The 18,476-nt window shown below is 45.5% G+C and overlaps 1 protein-coding gene across 1 annotated transcript in view; it reads left to right on the forward strand.

The window, feature by feature from the left end:
* The window catches only part of VHL (von Hippel-Lindau tumor suppressor), a 246,333-nt gene extending 237,325 nt beyond the window's left edge, over window positions 1-9,008 (forward strand). The window contains exon 3 of the mRNA XM_044078638.1: window positions 6,165-9,008. Within this exon, the coding sequence (XP_043934573.1) occupies window positions 6,165-6,367 (203 nt within the window). The 3' untranslated portion in view covers window positions 6,368-9,008. The remainder of the gene's footprint in view (window positions 1-6,164) is intronic.
* The last annotated feature ends 9,468 nt before the right edge of the window (window positions 9,009-18,476 follow it).

Consider the following 18,476-nt stretch of genomic DNA (forward strand, 5'->3'; position numbering starts at 1 on the left):
TGCAGGCAAAGAAATATTCAGATTTACCCATACTTGGACGATTGCCTGATTCAGTCAGAAAGTCAGGACTTGCTATTGCAACACCTGGCATTTGTAAAGAGACTTCTAACCTCACTGGGGTACACCATCAACGAGAAGAAATCACAGCTAGTACCCTGCCAACAGATTGTATTCCTGGGAGCAAGCTTGAACACAACTTCCCAGATGGCATTCCTCTGGAGAAACAAGTGTATTTGACAACCTACTGGCCACAAAAACCCAGCTATCTGCAAGGAAAATCCTGCAAGCCCTGGGGTTCATGGCCTCTTGCATTCTGTTAATTCCATATGCAAGACTGCATATGAGGAAACTTCATTGGTGCCTAAAAAGCCTATGGTGTCAACATTCTTAGGACCTGGAAACAATGATTCCTATCATTCCTTGTCTAAGGTCAGAGTTTCTTTGGTGGGCAGAGGCCTGCTACCACAACAAGGGACTCCCTTGCACTCTACCCCCTGCCACTCAAACCCTAACAACAGACGCATCAGACAATGCATGGGGGGGTCACATGGCAGGGCAGCACATTCAGGGCAAATGGAACCCAAAACAGATACTTCTGCATATCAATCAAAAAGAAATGTTAGCTTTATAGAACACTGACAGCCTTCAAAGACCTTATTCTTCTAGGACAACTATTGGTAAAGACAGACAACACCACAGTTATGTGGTACATAAACAAGCAGAGGGGATCCCGTTCCTACCTACTCTGCAGACTAGCCATGGCCCTGTGGAACACAGCCTTGAGCTGCCAAGTGAACCTGCAAGCTCAATTCCTGCTAGACAAACTAAATTCACTGGCAGACAACAAGCAGAAATCTCATGGACCCACACGAATGGAAGCTGAAGCCTAAAATATTCAAGCTCTTGAACAAATGGGCGATACCAGAAGTAGACCTGTTTGCCTCCCCTCAGAACTACCAGTTGAACAAATTCTACACCAGAATTCCCTACAGTCAAGCTTGGAAAGTGGATGCACTGTCCTTTACCTGGGAAAACCTCTCAATTTATGCCCCCCCCCCCCCGGCCTCTCCTCTCGAAGGTTCTACTAAAGATCAAACAGGACAAGCCAAGGACAATACTGATTGCCCCAGACTGGCCACGCCAGCACTGCTATCCCCTTTTGCGCAGTTTGATAGTGCTACAACCATGACACCTGCCTCAGACCCCTTACCTGCTGTCCCAGCATGCAGGCCAATTCTGCACCCTCAGCTTCAAACCCTAAACCTTGCAGCCCGGTTAATTCCCCTGAGCTCACCCCTAGCAGCCCTCAGTAAGCAGGTGCTGGATGTCATTCTTGCCTAGTACTAGAAAATCCTATTCAGAAAAGTGGGAAAGATAATGTTCCTGGAGCCAGGCTCAGGGGAGGGGCACAACGGTGCCCAGCTTACCCCATATTCTAGATTGTTTAACAGAAATGCTCCACAAGGGCCTATCTTTCTCTTCAATTAAGATTCATGCCTCCCATTTCAGCACATTGTAATACTGAGCCCCACCCCTCTTCTCTCATCCCCAGCTAAAACAAATCCTTAGAGAGGCCAAACATTTAAGGCCCCCCGGGAGAGCTCCCACTCCAGCCTGGGGCCTTAACTTTGTGTTGGAACCCCCCCCCCTTTGTACCAGCTGCTACAGCAGAGTTGAAATTCCTTTCTTGGAAAACAGCCTTACTTCTCGCCATTACTTGAGCAAGAGGTGTGTCTGACCTGCAGGCAGTCCCTCATGGTAGTGGAACCCTTCATTATCTTCCATGCTGACAGGGTTTCCCTCAGGACTAATCCATCCTTTATGCCCAAGGTAGTGTCTAGTGTGGCTCTAAACCAGTCCATTAATTTGCCTACTTTTTCCCTAATCCTCAAAATAAAGGGGAAAAGATACTGCATTCTCTGGACGTGCACCGACAGCTTTGATTCTGTTTGGACAGAACTAAGCCTCTCAGAAAATCTGACCAGCTGCTAGTTAGTTTTGCGGCAGGGGCAGAGGGGAAGGCCATTTCAAAGCAAACCATTTCCAAATGGATAGCCAATTGCATCAGTTTCTGCTACAAGCACCATGGAAACCTGCCCCACTGGGAATAAGATCACATTCCACCAGGGCTGCCTCTACATCTACACTATTTCTCAGAGTCCCTACCAGGGACATCCTGGAAGCTGCTACCTGGAGCTCTGTACATACCTTCACCAAGCATTACCACCTGCCTATCTTTTTTAAATCCAGAGCTGGATTTGCTACAGCAGTCTTACAGGGCCTGATTGCTAGCCCTAATGCTCTGTAACTGCCTCCATCCTTCCTTAGCTTTGGGAATCAACCCAAATGTGATGACTTGCAACAGTAAAACACGAAAGAGTATAGTACAATTGTGTACACTTACCATAAATGTAGATGTTCGAGTGTATTCACTGTTGCACTCCTGGTTACCCTCCATCCAGTCAGCTCTACCTTTCCTTCTTATTTGGATTATATTTCTTTTGTATTTGCTTTTTGCGGGGGTGTTCCATACCATATAATTGCTTCCTGTTGTGGGGGCACTTTACATCTGGGGCAAGAAAAACTGATGTAATGGGGTCGGCTGCATGTTTTATATCCCGGACGACCTGACGTCATGGAAGAAGAGACAGCATCCGACGCAGAAATCCGAAGACTCTGGTATTCAAGCTGGCTGAGGGCTACCTGCAGGCAGATAACCCAAATGTGATGACTGCAACAGTGAATACACTCTAACATCTACATTTATGGTAAGTGTACACAACTGTACTATCTCTGTCACTGCACAGATGTCGATGTTCTCGATTTTAAGGAGTGCCTTGAGTGAGTGCATTTTGAGGTTTAGACTTCTAGCACTGAGTAGCATCACCCTCAGATTTTGCTTGCTTGTACCTGTTACGGTGGTGAATTTGTCATTTGAACCTTGCCGAAAAAAGGCACTATAGGTGTGGTAGGAGCCTTAGCCAGTATCCGGAATCCCAAGGGTGACAGGTGCAGGCCATCTCTGGCAAAGCATCGTGGTCTGTCAATCATGTCATCCCAGGCAGACAGATACTGGATCCCCTTAGAATGACACCAGAAGCTTAGCCAATTGTTGAAGTCACTCATTTTATCCTTGTATTGTGGTATCATTCTGGGTGATGGCAGGATGCTACTCAGGGCTAGGGTCATACCTGCCTGGGTTACAAGATCGGACAGCTTCTCCATGCCTCTTTTCATGTAGTCCAGGGAGGTACGTCTCAGGTCATTTGCACTAACATGGACAATGACAGTCATATTTTTACTTGTGGAGTGACCTGTGTGCACCCAACAGGCAGCTGACATTAACTTTCTCCTTGTTTAACCTGGTGAGTAGAATGTCAGTGTGCCTGACTATAGAGTCACCTATGACTAGAGTGTTGGGTACGTTGTTATGCCTTATGGGCTGTGGTTGAGTGGCACACTGAGTTTGTGGGCTGTGTCTCATTTGGGTTGTGTTGGGGGGGTGGACGTTGCTTGCGTTTCTGCTTTGGAGGTCCCTGTTGCTTGGGCAGATTTTTGAGAGCCTCCGCGAATGTAGGTGTGTGTGTTTCTGTGTGTGTGTGCTTTGGTGGTGTAGGTTTTGAGGGACTATGTGATGAGTGTGGTGTGGTGCAAGTGTTTACCTTCTCCTCTTGACTGTCTAGTCCAGTCTTGGGTGAAGAGAGCTTTGCTTCCATTTTGGCTGTATAAGTGCATCTCTCACAGATTGTAGTGTTGGGTAGTAGGAGGAGAGGGTTGTCTGTGTACATGAGGTAATTGCTGCATTGCCCCAAGATGCCCAGATTCATCAGGTAGACAGGTGAAAATACCGGGAGCTGGCCCTTAGACATGCCTGGATAGGTGCTTAATTATTAAGTACTAAAAACTGTTTTCCTCTAGACAAGTGAGGAAAGTTGAGTGCTGTAGTAATTTGTAGCTTATTTAGTGCTTACGAGTTCTGAACAAGTGCTGAGCTCAAAGAAACAGATTTGATTGCTAAAACTAAAAAAAAAATGGCTAGTTCTAAGGGAAAATTTGAAGAGCCGACTTTATGGCGCCGGGAATAGTTTAATCCTAGCTAAGCAGTGATGTGTTTTTAAATAGATAAGCTACCTAGTGCATACCGCTCCCACTGATAAGCTAGAAGGCTTCCCGCCAACATGGAAAGGCTTGGGGACTCAGAAACTTACAAACAGTCCTGGATGCAGCAAATCTGTATCTGGACTAGACTAATTACAGGAAAGGCAGGAAACAAGCTTAGAATTTTGTAAAGTGGAAAGGGAGAAAGGAGGAGCAGAAGATAATTCAAGGTTAAGAAACTGAGTGAGTTGGCCTTCTCAAATGTTCTCCCTGTATTAGGTAGAATGAGGTAATGACACTAGACTGGGTGGAGTGTCCCAGATCAAATTTACAGTAGGGGTAAGCAACTGCAAAGCCACTAAGTATTAAGAACAGGATACCAATAGTGAGGGAGAGTGGGAGACAAAAATCAGAACAACCATGGGAAACATCTCCTCTTAGATCACACAAAGGCCTGTTCTACCAGAGCTATTGCTTCTTCTGTAGCCTTTTCCAAGAGCCTGGGCAGTAGATCCATTTTAGAATTGGCCACTTGGACTTCCATTCACATTTATACCAAGCATTATAAGATTGATGCAAGAAACACCAGAACAACCCAATCCTAAGAGGAAAATGTTGTGACCGCTGATAGAATAAGAGTAAATCCAAATGAGAAAAATAACAGCAGCAGTCAACAAATATGGCAATGTTTGAAAAATCACGAGCATAGAAGTATAAAAAGCGTATTTAATACGCTTTTTATACTTCTATGCTCGTGATTTTTCAAACGTTGCCATATATGTTGACTGTTGCTGCTGTTTTTCTCATAAGATTGATGCTTTCTCCAGGTCTAGCTGTTTTTGCTAGAACTATTTATTTTTCAAGGAATTTTGGACACTAGCTCAGCTACTCAGTCATCCAACCTCAGTATCTGTAAAATTTTTCGATTTTTCACAAATGTTAGTACTGCAGCAAAGATCAACAAAGAACACAGTACAGTTGTGTAACAACTTACCATAACAGTAGATGTCCAACTGATCACGGTTGCAGTATTAGCTCCCACTCTCCTCCTCCCCCTTCTCTTTGCTTTTCCTTGCCAAAGTGGGCATCACATTCCTTTGCCCATTTCTGGTCATGTACATATGTATGTTTATGATTTACTGTAAGTTGAACTGTATTTGACTGAAAATCAAATGGTTAAAAAAATTTGTCTGAAAACCAATCTGACTAAAAAGCGACTGAAAACCCAGATAACTGAAACCCATTTCACTGATTCACAAATCACTGAAAATATTCAACATAAGAAAATACAATATAAAAGTGTTTTTGCAGGACCTTTATTTATATGTACTAACTACACAGCCACACAACCACTTAAGGAAAAACACCATACACAGTGAATCAGTGCTTATGCACTAACACTGACTCACTGTGTATGGTGATTTTTTTTTTTCAAATGGTTGTGCGGCCATGGAGTTAATATAAATAATTCAGGATGGGGCTGCAGGGGCTATTTTATTTCATATTTTCCTGTGTTGAATATTTTCACTGATTTGTGATTCAGTGAAATGGATTTTCAGTCATCTTGGTTTTCAGTCAAATTCTTTCAAACATTTGATTTTTCAGTCACGTACAATTCAGACAAATGAGAGTAAACCATATTTGTACAGGCCAAGTACTCGTTGGCCTTCCCTTTTTTGCCTCACCTAACTCTACTGCTACTGTTTTGTTTTGTTTTTGCGCCTGTATATCTCTTGTATACCACTTAGCTGTCACATGCTTTGGGCATATGGCACAAGATGACTGCTCCCAGGCTTTGGTGTGTTGGCCAGACATATATATTCTTAGAAGGACACTTCCCACACATTATTAATACTGCAACAGTGTATGGTAAGTTCTTACACAACTGTACTTTCATTATGTACGAGAACCACTCACCGTGTGGCTTTGTTTGGTAGTGATAATGCATACAGGCAGTTCTCGTATAACCAATTCATGTATATAGCAATAGTTTTACTGTTGTCAGTATTTTCAAAGCATCTGTGAAAAAAGTTCAGTTTAACTTATGTTCGTTTTATCTTTTGTAGTTTACAGTCTGAAGGAAAGATGTTTGCAAGTCATCCGTAAACTTGTGAAGTCAGAAGACTACAGAAAACTAGAGCTTGTCCATTCCCTTTACGATGACCTGGAAAATCGTCCAGATGTCCGTAAAGATATTGAGAACATTTCCAGATTTCTTGCTGAAAGGATAGGCTACAAAAAGAGAATGACAGACAATCATCATGACTAGTGTTAGAAAACAGACTGCAGACTTTAGCTAGGCTCCTGCATTGAAGCCCTAAGGCAGCAGTTGTGTTGCATTAATATTGTCTGCCCTTTCTGTTTTCCTCCAGTGTGGGGAAGAATATAGTGGATGGAAAAGAGCTCTGTATTTTGAACGTTCCATTCTGAGAGGAGATGACATCTAGATAGATACCTTGCATTAAAACATTAAAAATGTGGATACTAGCTTTGATGGTTATGACAGACTATTAGCCATGCAAACCACTGTTTTGGCTACATGTAGATTATCAGTATCGCTTTGTGTTAAGCCTAGTTTGCAAAAAATGTTACTTTGAGAGAGGTGGTCAGGTGATGTCCATTCCTAACTATGCATAAGAGATAGCAAGAAAAAGGGATGCAAAAGAAATGAAAATGAAAAAAAAAATCTAACTATTGTATCACAGTAAAGACATATTTATTTTTACTTAAGATACACAGTTAAGTTACTTCATGTACTAGTAATTAAAGATTATATACTTTGGTAAGTAAAGATTATAACAGATTTTGTTAGATATACTTCAGGAATTCTAGATTTTGATATCTAAACAAATGTTTTATTGAAAAACAGTGGAAACAAGTTTCCCCAGCATTCATTATACTGCCTTAGTTCTTTGACTCCACTATGAAACTGGACTGAGGTATTGTATACTAATGTTTTATATCAGAATGGTTTGAGCAAATTTTTCAAGGACTGTTTAAAACTGCAGCCATTATTTGTGGATTTAGTGGGTCTACAATTGAAGAACTAGTGTGTTTCTTGTAGGTTTGTAAATTTTCAAGTGAAGATTTGCTGGGGGGAGGGTAGTGGGAATGGAGTAGAAGGATTCTGTAAATGTGTTTACCCTTGTAATATGTCTCAAATGCATAGATGACCTTGGACTTGCTGTTTTTCAAAGCCTGTAATGCAGTATAGATTTTGTTTGCACTTGGGCACAGTATATTGTGTTCCAGGTTTGCAAATGTGTGGAAGTGCTACTCATCTGTGTGTCACAGTCAACTGATTTCTTTGTAAATGGGGAATTTTGACAGATGTGCTAACATAAAGTTAAATCAAATGAAACCAGGCTAGTACACATCATGGGTTATTTTGCCTGCATAGTACCTCCCCTGTATATTTGTATCAGCATAGTATCCCTTCAGTAGACTTCCAGCTCTTCCAAAGAATTCTGTAATTCGGTAGTTTTCCCCCCAGTTACCCACATATTCAGAATAAGAAAAGTGCCTGTGGTAGTCATGTGGCTCATAACCCCTGCTGATGTGGCTTCTTTGATATAAATTGTAGTAATGCACTCATAGAAGTCTAATTATCCACTTCCACTCTTTCAGACAGCTTGTTCATTATACCTTCGATAATCTCTTCCTACCCCTCTCCCAGCACATGCATAGGCAAACTGTTCCTTAGAATGTGTTTGCTTGTATGACCCTCTCTACATTGCTGTAAGCCAGCTGGAGACTGGACTGCTAGTGTCCTCAGGAATCAGAAATGCACCGAGTAGAGTTATTGCCTTACCCAAGAAGAAATGGGGAGGAATATGCTATTTATGATTGTTTTTGTACAGAATTTTGGAGTACTGAGGTAGAAGGGTGAGACATTTAAGCTACTTGGAATATGACAAAATTTTCATTGTGGCGCAGTAACATAGTTTGAAAGATAGATGTTTTCATTACTAGGTAGTTTTTAATCTCCTAACATGGGGTTTCCTCAGTTTGGGGGAAAGGATTGCTGTCATTCAAGAAACCGTGTATTTTAAATCCTGTGGAGGATCAGGAACTTGTGCTGGGGAGAAGATTATTAAACTGGCACTATTTGAACAGAGTGAGATGTTAATGCATGTGCAGTTTAACATATGAGCTTAGGAGTCTGCATTGTGTTTGCATCATGCATGCTTAATGGGCTACATTGCATATATATTTGGCTACTGGGGCCCAAGACATCTACAGACAAAACATTTCCATGTGTCAGTATTTTGTTAGTCATTTAGGTTCATTGTACCTAACAGTGCAGCTGTTTGTGTTCTGCAGGTCATTCAGAATTTCTGTATGTGGTGGTACATTTTATGTGTGAACACCTTCAAAGCCATAAACTATATTCATTTTCATTTTGCTGTACTTAAGCCTCTTAACTCTTGGGATCCCCTATTTAAATTGTGAGACCCATAGTTTAGAGTCAATATAATCATGAAAGTAAGCTTTAAAAGCTGTCTTTTCTTGCAGAAGGGATTATTCTCATACTTTTATGTAAACTATGTCTGTGGTTGCTGTACTTCAGGCAAAATGGCAACCACAGTGTCAACTTTCACAGTTGGGGATTTACAATCCTGGGTTTTGAAGAAATGTGATTGCATCCCAGTTCTTCAGTAATGGCGCTTGATATTTTAAAAGAATATTTAATAAGCATATGCAGTTAAAATAGACATGTTTAGTATTAATTTTAAATGTGAACAGGAAACACTTTATATTTCTGAGTTTTATTAACACTACACTGCACACTTTGGTGAAAGTATACACATGTTTAGATTAGTAAAGGTTAATCATTCTGCTTATTTTACAGTTTTCTGCAATGCACTATCCATATATTTTTATAAATAAAGAAAACTGATGGTAAGAGATTTAGCATGTTTCTAATTTTAATATTGTCAAGTGTTTGATGTCCTTCCATATCACTGTTTCAGTAGTCCTACGTGAAGGGATCTCTTGCCAAGGATAGCCCAATGTCCAGCCAGTATACCAAAGCCTTTAGTACCTGCAGGTGCCGCACATCGTATGTACACTTTCCGCACAAGGTGTTAGGACATAAAGGTGATGTGCGAAAGCACACATCGGTTGGTACACCATCATTGCACTGTTGGTCTGAACAGCTTTCTTGTTTGCTGGGTACCAAGCCAGACAGGTGCCACGTTGGGGTTTATTCTTATTTTCTTTTTTTAAATGCTGGTTGGTTTCATGTCATCCAAAAAGGAAAATGTAAGTGTGGTAGGCTGATTCCCCATAATGATCATCGTGACCAGTGTCTCTTCTGTTTGGGTGCTTCCGCAACCAGTGTTCTATCTGCCGAGCTTTTGCCCACAACAGCCTACTTAAGTTGTCTGCCCTTCTCTATCTACCTTGAAAACCAACGTCTTAAGCTGTTGGCTCAAGGTGCTTTAGCAGTCTTTCCATCCAGAGGGTTAGCTGCAGGCCAACAAAAGGGCCAAAAACTTGGGTCTGATATGGCTGCTGTCCAGCTTCCCCTGAACATCTCTCTCGAGGCTAGTGAAAGCCCGGGGGATTATACCTGGTCGTCGTCTTGGATTACTCTGCTGTGACCCCACAAACATCTGCTGCAGAAATTGAGGGGGAACTCTGCTGATTATTTCAGAGTGACCAAGAGTGATTCAGCAGATCTTGGTGATGAGATCCCTAGAATGCTTATTGAGTGTCACCAAGGATATGAACCTCCCAAGGTTTTTTGTGCTGATATCCCATAGAAAAATAAACAAATATCTCCCCTGCAGTAAAGGATCATGAACGGGAATGGCAGGATTTTATACAGGGGTTGTTTAATGCTTTAAAGCTTTATCAAGGGGTGTCTGTGCCTCCCCCTCCCTGGTCTTCCACTCCTTTTAAAAGACCTAAGAAGCCAGATTCTACTGAGGATCAGGATTCAGGGGAAGAGTCTTTAGCCTACTCTTCTCAAAACCCTATGGACTATGGTTACGATGAAGGGGATTCTATTACTCCAGATTCCCTTGGGAACTCTCCTTTGGGGACACTGTTTCCCATACGATAGAATTATTTAAGTGGGATTGCTCTCAACTTTCTGAGATCCTGAAGAGATACTATGAGCTGCTTCAGATGAGTCTCCCAAGCCTTCTGCTGTTCACCCAGTTCTGGCGGCCCTCCCGGATAACTTTTCAGCAGCTTCTGTGGCCCCTGATTCTCAGTCCCAAGCCCTAAAGAAACCTGACAGATTTTACAAGGTACTCAATAAATGTAAATTTCTGTATAAATGTCCATCTGCCAGTCCTTCTGTAGTCTGTTTCTTCTGACAAGCCCTCCAAGCTGTTGTCCTCTGTCATGCTGCTTCCTTCAGACAAGGATAGTTGGGTCATGGAAAAGCTGGTCCAAAATGTTTATATTGCTGCCACTTGATCTTTTAGGGCCATTAACTGCCAAACTCGTATGAACAGGTATGTTTTGGCTCTCCTTTCAAACGTTTTTCAGGTGTGTTCTGATTTTTCCTGACTGAAGGAAAGACTTCTGCCCTTTCCTTGTTGGGCTCCACCTCTCAAGTTGCCCACTACTCTCAAATGTAGTTATGATGCAGTTGATGCTTCCTCCAGGGCTGCTGTATTTGATTTGGTTATGAGCTGCTGATGTTGACATCATCTTCAGGCTTTACCGGATGACATTAAAGCCAAACTACTGGATACTTCTTTGGATAATAATATTTTCGGTGCTGCTGCTGAACTTTTCAAGTCTCTCCAAAATAAGGGCAGAGCCTTACAGGAATTGAATGAATATCTTTTCTCATATTCCAAAGTTTCAGAGAAATTACCCCTCGAAATCTGTTTTTGCTCACAGGCAGTCTCATCCTTTCCCTTCGCAAGTGGCCGGTCTGTCGACTCCTGAAATTTTCGTTTTCGAGTTTCAGAACCGAAGTCTTCAAACTAAAGCTAAGTACCCTGTTGGGGAAACTTTTTCTTGCTCCTTACCGATGTCAGTAAAAGTTAATTACATTACTTGTGGGAGGCAAATGTCTCATAAGGATTTTCATTTGTACTGTATTCCTTGCCTAGGCCCTGCTCACAACGTGCCTTGCTGTCGGTTTTGTGCTAAATTTAACCAACACACTATTAAGCGTCTGTATATTTTTGCTTCTAAATATTTTGGTTCAAGATTTAACTACCCTGAAATGTCGTTGGTTAGCAATCCTACTACCGGAGTTCACAAAAAACGCAAGGAAAAAGACAGAGACCATCGAGGTCCAAAACAGACGAAGCTTCTCCTAAGCCAGTTGCCGGTACTCAGTGAGGCGCTTTCACAGCCCCTGATACCCACTACTTTTGAGTCGCAGGCCTCTACCGAGACCCATTTGGAGTCCGGTATGCCACTAGATTCACAAAGTATTGAACCCGCGGATGTCTCTCCCTTGGATGGGTCCAGAGCCACTGAGCAGGCACCGGCTTCTGAGGGTGTTTTCAGGCCTCAACATTTTTATATTAAACTGATGCCATCAACAAAAATAAGGTCAAAAACGACTTCTATGTCTAAAAAAACGACGCATGAGCCACGTGCTCAGGCCCCTATGCCTAAAAAACAAATGATCCAAATGGCTGAGGATTTAATTACCTTGATCAGGGGTTCCCAGCCCCCCCCCCCCGCTAAGAGGCCTAGGCAAGGCTTTGATTATGAATCTTCAGATCAGGTTTCCATTTCTTCTGATCAGGAGTTTTCTATTCCACCTTATGAGGAGGATTCTGATGCAGAGGAATCCATCCTTTCTGCATCTCCTCCTGAGGATTACTCTTTTGGAGAGACTTTGCATACTTTAAGGGAACATTTTCACTGGGAGAGTGAGGACTTCTCTGAATCAAAAAAGAGGCTTAGGGATTTCCTCCTTCTTCCTCAGCATAGGCCTTTGGCATTACCTCCTGTATTAGACATTGTTGATGATGTGTTCTCAGAATCAAGCATGGCTCCTGATTCCCTGGCTCCGGCTCCTAGTAAGCCAGACAGATATTACAGGGTTCTTGACTCCCACAAATTTCTTTTCGAAATTACTGCTGCTGATCCTGAGACTATTTCTCAGGGTCCCAAGGGTTTTAAGGCTTCTACAGCCAAAAATCCTACCCCTTCTGATAGAGATTCCAGAGCACTGGATAGATGGGGTAAGAAGGTTTATACGTCTGCAACCTTGGCAATCAGGGCTTTAAACTGCCAGTTTCATGTGCTTAAATATCAACAGTATGTTATGGGCTTACTGAAACAGAAAATGATGTTGATTTCTGATTGTGTGGAAAATAGAGTTACAGGATGTATTGCATTCAGCAGAACAGGTTGGAAAGCATACTTTGCAATGTGGTTTTGATTCCTTGGAGACCTCTTGCAGGGCCGCCGTAACTGGATCTGTGATAAAAAAGCATGCCTGGCTCAAGGAGCAAAATCTGCCTGATCATGTTAAAACTAAATTGTTGGATGCCCCTTTACAGCATGATAGTCTGTTTGATAATAACGCAGAAGAGATTTTAAAGAAAATGGAAGACAAAGCTAAATCTATGCAAACTGTAAAATATTTCTTGCAAGTGCAGCCACCCAGGTTCAGTAGGCACTGGCCTACTAAGAATTGGGCCTTTCCTGTGTCCAACAGAGCCACTCAGGGCAAACCCAGGCGCTCAGAAGGCTCCAGATATCAATCTCTGGGATCTTACAGGTCAAAGCAATGGGGTGCCTCCACTTTCAAATCTGGAGGTAACAAAGCACAGTCCTACAGTAAGCAGTCTCAATGACTTTCCTGTACCATCTCCAAGCACTTATCTTTTGGCAGCCCCCTTAGGGGGAAAACTAGCACTCCGTGCTCAAAATTGGCGATTAATTACCCAGGACAAGTGGGTACTTAACAGTATCCCAGGGGTACAGATTTCATTTCCATACTTTGCCAATTCAAAACGGATCTGCCACAAAACCAGTGGGCAGAAACCCAGAAACAAGTCTTGTCCCTCATGGATATGGGGGCTATTCAGCCGGTACCAGAAAAGGAAAAAGGACAAGGATTTTATTCAAGACTTTTCCTGGTACCCAGAAAAGACAAATCATGGTGTCCAATACAGGACTTATTGATTCTGAACACGTTCCTGGTCATTCCAAAATTCATAATACTGACTTTACAACAGCTACTGCCTATGCTAGGCAAGAATGCCTGGTTGGTAACTCTAGACTTGAGGCATACCTGCATATCCCAATAAGGGAATCTTGCAGAAGATACCTCCGCTTCAAAGCAGGCTTTTTGCATTACCAATTCTCAGCACTACACTTTGGCTTATCTACAGTGCCCAGAGTCTTTGCAAAGTGCCTGGCACCAGTAATTGTATTCTGCAGACAAAGAAACATTCAAATTTATCCTTATCTGGACGATTGTCTTATTCAGGCAGAGGACAAGGGCACTCTTCTTCAACATCTGGCATTTGTAAAAAGGCTTCTAGCATGCCCAGGGTACACCATAAACGAAAAGAAATCACAACTGGTACCTTCTCAAATAATTACATTCATGGGTGCAAGCTTGAATACAACTGCCCGGATGGCTTACGTCACGCAAGACAAACATATGCAATTGACAATATACTTCAAACAAATGGCAACAAAAACCAAGTTATCTGCAAGACAAATTATGCAGGCTTTGTGGTTCATGGCATCCTGCATTCTACTAATTCCATATGCGAGACTGCATATGAGGAAACTTCAGTGGTATCTAAAAAGCTTATGGAGTTAACATTGTCACAGCCTGGAAACGATGAATGTTATGTAGTCCTATCTCGCCTACATTCTTACCCGTGGGCCGATTTTACTAGCTCGAAGTCTCTCATTGGCTGGGCTGAGCAGGTATCCCATGGTGCACAGCTCCATATCCCCAGATCTCGTTTGCCGCTCGTGTAGCTAGGACATGGTCTCGCTTGGCTGTGGCCAAGTACCTTATTTTTTTTGATTTAAGAAAAGTTTGATTCCTATCAAAAGATATTTTCATAGCTATTTGTCTAAGTCTGTCTGACTTTGTCTGGTGCGTTAGGTATTGTGATTGTGAGATTTTTGTGTGGTATCCCTCTTACTGTTCCTCGGGCTAGGCCCGTTTCGGTTAGAGGGCCTAGTTCTCCTCTGTTGCCTTCTGTGTTCGCTCCAAACCGTTTAAATTGGAGGATCTGAAGTAGTTAACTTCATTTGTCAGCAACCTTTGGGAATCGGATCCGACCTTGGGTCCGAGCCGGCAATCTTTCATAGCTTAGATCAGAGCTCCTAGCTCCTCCCCTTCACCCATAATCCCCTGCCAACCCTGACTGACCTCAGATCTACTTTGCCGCGCTTCTTGTCAGCAGCTAGGTTTTTGAGCTCCTGGTGTCATAGGGTTTTTGTGAGAGTTTTTCAATTTTTTTTATTATCCCCTTAAGTCGAGTGAGTGTTGTGTGGTCAGGTTCCCTTTTTTGACTAAAACTACCCTAGTTTATACCTCCTTTTTAGTTAAACTTACCCTCCCTCCCCTTCACTGGTCGTAGCATTCTGTGTGTTGTGTGTTTGGGGCCTAACGAGTGGATCTTTCTTTAAAATGTCTGAGGCCCCAAAACCCATCTTTTCCAAGTGCACCGAGTGTGGCCATAAGCTCTCCCCAGCGGATGGCCACACTCTGTGTGCGCGGTGCTTTGGGGTTGAACACCTTTCCTCTGGGTGTTCCATCTGTGTGGCGTTCAACCCCAGGGCACTGAAGGACCGGAGGTCGAAGCTGATCCTAGCGGGACTTTTGCCCCCGGATTCGGCTTCGGCCTCCGGTGCTTCTGTGGCCTCCTCCCCGGCTTCAGCGGCCACTCCTGCCTCTCTCCCTCTGGTCGGGATTCAAACTCCCGCTTCAGCTCCGGAGGAGAGGGAGGCCAGGAAAGAAAAAAGGGAGAAGCACCACAAGCGGCGGGCCAAGGCCTTCGCTTCGGCCCCCCTGGCTAAGCGGTCTTCTCCTTCCAGGGCTTCCCGGTCTCTCCCTTCTTGGATCCGGTCTCTGTGCTTCTCACCAGGCCCCGAGGAGGAGGAGACCCAATCTCTGTTGGGGTCATCGAGGCGGCATTCCCGGCCAGCCTCGGTGGCCTCGTCGAGATCGACTCGCAGCCTTTCCAGTGCAGATTTGGACCGGATGATGCGAAGGTTTCTCCAGGCCCAACTGCAGATGGGAGTGCTCCTGCCTCCCCCCCCGTCCGGGGGGGGAGCTCGACACCTTTCTTTTCCCCGATAGCTCCTTCTCCGACCCACTTCCTGGGTTCGGAGCCGAGCAGCCTTGGAGCCGGAGGTGGGTCGGCACCGACTCTTCACTCGAGCCTTTTGGGTCCGTTTTTGTCAGATCCGGGCTCTCAGAGCCGTGGGCTGAGCGTCGCATCTGAGGGAATCAGTGTGTCTTTGGCTCTGTCTAGGTCGGAGCTCACTGGTCCGTCGGATCCGATGGCTTCGGTGCCCCCGATCCGTCCATCGGATCCGAGCGAGGGTCTGCTCTCGGATCCCAGAGAGAGCGGCTCTCCTTCAGCTTTCGATGTGGTGGAGAGGGCACTGTCCCACACTCCCTCTCTGTTGGGTCCGGCTTCTATCACCCGGCCCCAGGGACAGCATGCTTTGATGTCCCAGGTCGTTCCCTTGGAACAGGACGTGGCTGGTGAGATGTCCTTGGACAGCCCCCCCGAGGATGTCCCTCACACGCAAAAGTGCAAGAGGAGGCACGTGGACTCCCCCGAGTCCTTGACTGATGACACGGATTTGGATAAGGGGAAGGCTCCCGTAGGTCACCCCCCGAGGATGTCTCCTTCGGAGACATCATGGAAATGCTCAGGATAAGAGGGGGGTGGTCTGCCCCCAAGGCTTCCTTGGAAGAATCCGTGTTCCTAGAGGCATTCGAAGCAGGCCCATCTACCTCTTGGGTGTCCCCTCCGTCTGACCCCTTAGTGGACCTTATTACCACTAGGGCGTGGAAGGAGCTGGACACTGTGGAGCCAGTCCCCAAATGCCCGGACAAGATCCTTGGTCCGCCCTCTGAGAGGTCCCATTGGAGCAAGGGTCCCCCCATAGATGCCATGTTGGTGACGGCGGCCACCAAGAGGGAATTAGCTCAGGAGAGTCCCTCTGTCCATCCACCGAGCATGGAGTCCCGTTTGATGAACCGTTTAGGGAAGTGGGCCTTTAGTTCAGCGACCTTCTCGGTGAGGTCTCTGAACAACATGGCACATGTTATTCGACTGCAGCAGGACCTTATCAAAGAATATGCGCGTCGCCCCCGGAGTCCATGTCAGCGGAGGACAAACTGTTGTACTCCACTCGGATGGCCACTCAGGTCCATATCTAGCACCTCTATGCGGCTGTTGTCCAACGCCACGGAGGGAGCCACTAGAGCCAGCGGAGCAGGCCTCGTCATGCGATGTCAGGCCTGGCTCCGGCATTGCGATTTCGCGGAACCCTTCAAGGCGTCATTTGCGAATGCCCCTTTCGATGGTTCTGCCCTGTTTGCAAGACCGTTCGCAAGACTTTGGTCCAGAGTGAAAAGGACGGGAAGACGTTGTCTGCCGTCGGAGTCTGCTTCTCTGTGCTCCCCAGAGGTCCTTCCCCAAGAACCAAAAGGGACAGAAGAAGATGTGGTTCCGGAAGTCGCAACAATCCCAGTCCGCTCCGGATCTCCAGTCCTTTCGTGGTAGAGGAGAACAGGGTGGACACCGCCCTAGAGGCGGAGGGGGCCCGAGGAATGGTGGGTCCAGAGAAGCTTTCTCTGACCGACCCATCCAGCGACCCTGAGGGGTTGCCTGACTGCTCCTCTCTGGAGGCAGTCGGGGGATGTTTTTCGAGGCACCTGGCAGCTTGGGAGTCCATCACAACAGACCGCTGGGTGCTTTGCATCATATCCAGAGGATACCAAATTCCCTTTTCTCACATCCCTCACCAACCCAAACGCCTCCCCGACGTCCCACCCGATCAGAGGGAGGCTGCAGCTGCGGAAATTCAACAGCTCTTAGGAAAAAGAGCCATCCAACACGTCCCCCCAGACCAGTTTGGATCGGGTTACTACTCCAGGTTCTTTTTGGTGCCAAAAAAGACAGGGGACCTAAGGCCAATCCTCGATCTCTCCCTCCTGAACCTGTCAGTAACCAAAGAGAAGTTCCGGATGGTCACTCTTCAATCCATTCTCCCCCTGTTGCGGGAGAGCGACTGGATGTGCTCGATAGACCTCAAGGATGCGTATTACCACATTTTGATGGACAAACGATCCAGGAGGTTTCTCCGCTTCCGGCTAGGAGCCAGTCATTATCAGTTCAGGGTCCTTCCCTTCGGTCTCACCTCAGTCCCCAGAGTGTTCACCAAGGTATTAGCGGCCCACCTGAGGCTCCAGGGAATGCAGGTGTTTCCATGCCTAGACGACTGGCTCCTGACCGCCCCAACAAGGCATCTACTCTGCTCAGTCAGGAATTACTTTCTCCACCTTGCTCCCCAGCTGGGGATCACCGTCAACACGGACAAATCCTTTCTCAACCCGACTCAGGTGATGGACTTTATCGGGGCCAGATTAGACACCAACAACTTACTAGCCTTCTTAACCACCGAGCGACTTCACCCTGAGGCTACATGTGCGGGCCATTTTACTATCATCGGCTCCCCCGGCGGGATTGGTCCTGAGGGCGCTGGGCTCCATGGCGGCCGCAATTACCCTGCTCCCCATGGCTCGTCTGAACATGAGGGTTTTGCAGTGGACTCTCCAAGTCCAATGGTCCTTCCGTCGATACCCTCTCAGTCACCCCATTCCCCTCAGCAAGGCTTGCAAAAGGGCTCTCGCATGGTGGTTGCAGTCACCGGACCTCCAAGCGGGATGCCCTTTCTCCATGGCCCCTCCACTCGCCACGGTGACCACGGATGCCTCTCGCTTTGGGTGGGGGGCATTATGCGGGCAGGACGGTCCAAGGCACGTGGAACGATACAGAGACCTCATTGCATATAAATGTTCTAGAGATGAGGGCAGTGCTGTTGTCGTTGCAAGCACTTCAAAGCCTTCTTCCTACAGGAACAGTTGCAGTTCAGTCAGACAACATGTCTGTGGTCTGGTACATCAACAAACGGGGGAACCAGTTCCTACCCACTCTGTCGAGAAGCTATGAGAGTGTGGGAATGGGCGATCTCCACCAACCGCTTTCTTATTGCAATGCACATTCCAGGACGGTCCAACATCCTGACAGACAAACTCAGTCGCACCATACTGTCTCCTTACGAGTGGTCTCTCAATCCCCAGGTAGCGAAGCGGATATTTGCCATATGGGGACAACCCTGTTGCGATCTCTTCGCCTCTCCTTCAAACACAAAATGCAACAGCTACTTCGCTC

The sequence above is a fragment of the Protopterus annectens genome, chromosome 7.part1 (genome assembly GCF_019279795.1).
Source record: "Protopterus annectens isolate FY-2018-M chromosome 7.part1, PAN1.0, whole genome shotgun sequence".
NCBI lineage: Eukaryota > Metazoa > Chordata > Ceratodontiformes > Protopteridae > Protopterus > Protopterus annectens.